This window comes from Stegastes partitus, unplaced genomic scaffold (genome assembly GCF_000690725.1).
Source record: "Stegastes partitus isolate 25-593 unplaced genomic scaffold, Stegastes_partitus-1.0.2 Scaffold1318, whole genome shotgun sequence".
NCBI lineage: Eukaryota > Metazoa > Chordata > Actinopteri > Pomacentridae > Stegastes > Stegastes partitus.
Window position 1 is genome coordinate 119,613 of NW_007579049.1, and position 5,386 is coordinate 124,998.

General features: G+C 44.3%; 1 protein-coding gene across 1 annotated transcript in view; it reads left to right on the plus strand.

The window, feature by feature from the left end:
- abcf3 (ATP-binding cassette, sub-family F (GCN20), member 3) overlaps positions 1-5,386 on the plus strand; it is a 12,482-nt gene that overhangs the window by 2,396 nt on the left and 4,700 nt on the right. Inside the window, exons 4-10 of the mRNA XM_008298455.1 lie at positions 66-158; positions 768-865; positions 1,038-1,160; positions 1,240-1,506; positions 3,074-3,154; positions 4,961-5,020; positions 5,103-5,159. Of these exons, the coding sequence (XP_008296677.1) occupies positions 66-158; positions 768-865; positions 1,038-1,160; positions 1,240-1,506; positions 3,074-3,154; positions 4,961-5,020; positions 5,103-5,159 (779 nt within the window). The remainder of the gene's footprint in view (positions 1-65; positions 159-767; positions 866-1,037; positions 1,161-1,239; positions 1,507-3,073; positions 3,155-4,960; positions 5,021-5,102; positions 5,160-5,386) is intronic.

Consider the following 5,386-nt stretch of genomic DNA (forward strand, 5'->3'; position numbering starts at 1 on the left):
AAATCATAAAACACTTTGTGCTTAAGAACTAAACAAACATTAATGTTGTTCTGAATGTTGATCAGATGATAGTTACTGATCCGTGTGTTTCCTCCTCTTCAGTTTGTGCAGCCAAAGATGTTCAAGGCATCTGGATGATGAAACGTCCTCAGAACACAGTAAGTCTTTAACACCTTCAACACTCACTTTGAAATAGTTATTTGATCTAATGGCTCTTTTTTTAATTCTCCTGTGTGTTGATGGTAGATTGACTGTATGGGACTGAGTCAGATGTGAAGGATGATCATGTTGTGGAAATCCTCCTCTGACTCTTATGAGCTTAAAGACGCAAGAAAACACTTGACTTGTTAAAATAAATCCCAAACCAAACAGTCAGTTCACCTGAAAAATAATCTGTAGATGATGTAATGATGAAAATCATCCTGCATGTGTGTGTGAAGAGTCTGTAGCTGGATAAATCTGCTCCTCGCTGTTTTCAGACTGACTTTTTTTAAAGAAGCGGATCATTTAAGCATCGTTTTTATTTAATTCTTTTGGATTTTGTCAAATTTGAAAACGTAGAAGTCCTGATGTTTCCTGCTCTGCTGCCGTGTCCTTAAACGCAGCATCATGTCCTGCACGGATATTAAAACACTGAGAGGTGAAACTGAGCTGCTTCAGACTCAGTGATGGTTTAATTTCTCAGCTTGAAATGAAGAAAATGTCCTCAAGTCTAATAAAAGCTGCTTTCTGAGTCTTTGTCTCTTTGTCTCTCTGTGTCTCTTTAGACGGTCGACGCCAAGAAGTTGGAAAAAGCTGAAGCGAAGCTGAAAGCCAAACATGAACGCAGGAACGAGAAGGACTCCCAGAAAGCCTCCAGTCCACTGTGAGTCCTCACCTGTCCTCACCTGTCCACCTCTCACCTGTCCACCTCTCACCTGTCCCCCTCTCACCCTCTCACCTGTCCACCTCTCACCTGTCCACCTCTCACCTGTCCCCCTCTCACCTGTCCACCTCTCACCTGCCCACCTCTCACCTGTCCTCCTGTGTCGTCTCAGAGTCCTGGAGGAGGCATCGGCCAGCCAGGCGAGCAGTAAGAAGGACAACCGAGTCGACCAATCAGGGAAGAACCGCAGCTACGACATCCGCATCGAGAACTTTGACGTTTCGTTTGGAGAAAGGTGAGAACCGATCAGAACCGGCCGACAGCTGATCCTAACCAGACAGAGTTTAATCCTGTGAATCTTTGGTCGTCTCCAGGTGTCTGCTGCAGGGGGCGGAGCTTTCTCTGGCGTCGGGCCGGCGGTACGGCCTGATCGGCCGTAACGGTCTGGGGAAGACGACGCTGCTGAAGATGCTGGCCAGTCGAAACCTTCGCGTGCCGGGACACATCTCCATCCTGCACGTGGAACAGGAAGTAGCCGGAGACGATACGGCGGCGCTGCAGAGCGTCCTGCAGAGCGACACGCAGCGAGAGGAGCTGCTGCACGAGGAGAAGACGCTGAACGCTCGCATCGCCAACGGAACGTAAGAGAACGACCAATTTAAGTGTTTGTTTCAGGGTGTTTCAGATCAGAACCACTGATCTGCACCTGATGAGTCGCCCGCCGCACAAGTACGATAAACTCATCGTCCAGCTGAGTCATTCCAAAATCATCTTAGTTTTACAACAAGTTCTGCTCAACCATCTTGAAATCTTTAGAGCATAAAATACAGATATTTATGAGGATATCTGTGAAATTTTAGCTTCATATGGTAAACACTCGCTGAGATAAAATGTTTTTAAAAACTGCCCGTCGACCCAGTTTCAGCAGGTTCTTTTTGTTTACATGTTGAAATTTGAGGCCGTTTGAACAACAACATCTCAGGAAGCAATAACGATAAAAGCCTGAGATCTTCACTGGTATTTCTCATCATGTCATTGATTTAGAATCTACAATATGAATAAGTATGGATCAGTTGAAATATGGAAGAAATTCAAAGTTCTGCCTTTGGGCTCATATTAATGAAAAGATTTGACCATGCAGAAGTCCATCCGTTATCTGTGCACCACCTAATCCTCAGTCGGGTCTCGTGGGGCTGGAGCCTCATGCAGAAGTCAACTAGTGATAATTTCTTAACAAAACTATACATATAGAATACATACAAATAGAAATTTTCACCTACAAAATCACCCCAATCATTGTAGAATTACTAATTCTTTCCAAATTGACTTATCATATAAATATCTGCTGAAAATGTCTGTACCTTTTCTTTAACATCATGCAGCATATATCCCAAAAAACTAAGTGTTTCTTTCTACAATATTGTGCATCCCTGATGATGATGATTATGGTGACATTTAAACTGCAGCCGCATCTCTACTCCCATTATAATCAATGAAATCGACTTCAGCAGGTGTGAGAGCAGAGCTTTGCAGACACACAAACACGCCTGTTCTCTGTTGATGTGTTTTATTTGAGGCGTTCACGGCCCTGTTACGGAGAAATGAGTCATGAAGTGTTCATAACTACCAGCGTACAGCAAGTGACTGTTTAGTATCAAACAGAGTTTCCACTCCGAAGCCTTCATCACGCCGTCGGCATTTATTTTGCCACAATCAGCTGACGGTTGCTTAGCAGCTCGGTCCCTCAGAGAGTCGACTGGAGTCCGTAGACGTGAGCTCGCTCAGAGTTTCACAGCTGTCCAGACGCTGAAGACAAAACGATGTCAAAATAAAAGCTCAGCGTCCTGTTTGGCCACAATACTAAACCGTACATGAGGTCAGCGTTTAGTTTTATCTGAAGGTTGGTCGCTGAAGTGACTCAACAGCTGCAGCAGCGACATAAAGGTTTATTAAAAAGGTTTAAATCTGAAAACAGTGAAATTCTGTTTCTGTTGTTTGGCTTAATGTGTCGCTGATGTTCAAAATGTGCTTGTTATGGATGAAAGTCAGTTTTCGTCTGCAGGATTTAAAGGAACTGAATGTAAACGCACCGACCAGCGGGGCAGGTATCATTCGTCCAATCAGCTGGCAGATAGCGAACAAGCGGCTGTGATGTCACCGGGTCGGTTGGTGTTTTGCGTGTCTGATTTGTTGTTGTTGTTGTTTCAGTGCTGACGGGATGGAGAGCGTCCGGCTGTCGGAGATCTACGTCAAACTGGAGGAGATCGAAGCCGACAAAGCCCCGGCCCGGTAACTATGACAACCACGCAGCTTTTCTTCTTCGTTGGTGTTTTGTCTCTCTTAGCTGCTCGTCACAAACTGAAAATCTAAATTAAATGTTAAACAATTAACAACAAGCACAGCTGTCTTCTTCAGTTGTCAGCTCACAGTAAAATGTGCTTTTATTTTTATCAACAGCTTGATCAGAACCAGGAGGCGTAAAAACTCAACAACTGCAGCTTTGTGTTAATCAGAGGAAACATGATTACGGCTGTTTTTCGCTTCATTTTGGCGACGCCGGTTCATTGAGTTGTTACCAGAGCAGGAAAAGTGTGCTTTTATATGAATAATCTTATGATGTAATGAACTGTATTACTGGAGACGACCACAGAACATTTTACTGATTATATTGATGTACTTTTAACATGAAAAACAAAACCTCAGTTTGAAGCAGATGAGCTCAACGTGAGGCGAAATCATTCCAGTCCTCCAGGAGGATCAGAGTCCTGCCTCTGGAGACGGTTAAAAATACAGCGACTTTGATGAGTTTGTGCTGGTACACAACAGAAATAGGCCGACGCACATCATCAGCTCCGGCTTCCTCATGGTGTCTGACACGCTCTAATAATAATGCTGTGGTTTAATCACGTAGTTCCTTTAAAATTAAGTTAGAAAGAAAAAGCAGATGGACTAAAAAGATCCATCAGATCACAGAAAAAAGAGAATGAACGGAATAAAAACAGCTCCAGGTGATAAAAATACAACGCGTCAGCGGCTCTGATCCTCAGATGGACGAATCGAAATCTGTAAACTGCTGCGAAGATGTCGTAGCCGCTGCAGACGGTGTTTCTCAACAGCTGGTTCTGGACCCTGAGGGGCGGCAGATGTTGATGTTAATTCATCCCAAATGTTGCACCAGAGACCAGCTGGATGGACGTAAAGTCAGAACGTCCACGAAGGGAAGCAAAGCTACCACAAAGGCGTGTCAAATGACCAAAACAAGATGCAAAACCAATACAGAGACACACAAAATGACCACAAAATAATGTAGCACAGCCACAATGGGATGTAGAACGACAGCAAAGAGACATAACCTGATAAACAAAGAGAAGCAAAACCACTACAAAGACGTGCAGAACAGCCACAAAAAGACAAATGACTACCACAAAGACGTGCAAAACAACCGTAAAGAAACACAAAGTAGCCATAAAGCGACGCAAAACAACCAAGAACACATGCAAAATGACAAAAAAGATAGCCAAAAAGATGCAGTACAACCACAGTGGGATGTAGAACCACCACAAAGAGATGTAACATGACCACAAAGGGAAGGAAAACTACCACAGAGATGCAAAACCACCAAAAAGATGCAAAATAACCAAATAATGAAGCAAAAAATAGCCATAAAGAGATGCAGAACCACTACAAAGAGACATCAAGAAATACAAATCCATTACAAATAGATGCAAAGCCAGCAAAAAGACACACAAAACCACCATAAAGAGACAAAAAATAGTCATAAAGAGACTCAAAACCACCACAAAGACACTAAAAACCACCAATAAGACATGCAAAGAGTCTCAAAGCGACTGCAGAGACACTGGAGGTCTGCAGGTCTAAAGGCTGGAACAGAGTCTGAACTGAGGACTTGAATGTTTCAGGCTGAGGTTCAGGTCGTGTTGCTGCAGGAAGCTGTTCAGTCATCATGGAGGTTCAAACATCCAGTAAATCTGTTGATAAATGAACCAATAAGCTCCTGATGTAAACATTCTGACCTACGTCTCAGACTTCTGTTGAATGATTTGTTGTTGACTGACGCGTGTCTCGTCCAATCAGAGCCTCCGTCATCCTGGCCGGTCTCGGGTTTTCTCCCAAAATGCAGCAGCAAACCACCAAGTGAGTCACCTGTCCGTCACACACACATTAGATCACCTGGTTCCTCAGCAGCAGCCTCAGCAGCTGTGTTTTCTATGTTCAGGGAGTTCTCCGGAGGATGGAGGATGAGGTTGGCGCTGGCGAGGGCTCTGTTCGCTCGGTGAGTTGGTTCCGTCTGTTTCCAAACATACAGAACCCGACGATGTTCAGGCGTTCATGTAGTCAAAGGGAGGAAATGAGGACAAACGGTACGTCTGCATGAGGTCCAGCTCTCTGACGATTCTGTGTTGTTTTTGTCTCCAGACCGGACCTGCTGCTGCTGGATGGTGAGTCAGAACCAGCTCAGGTCCAAACTCTACTCCTGACTGTGTCTTGATCCAGAGTAGC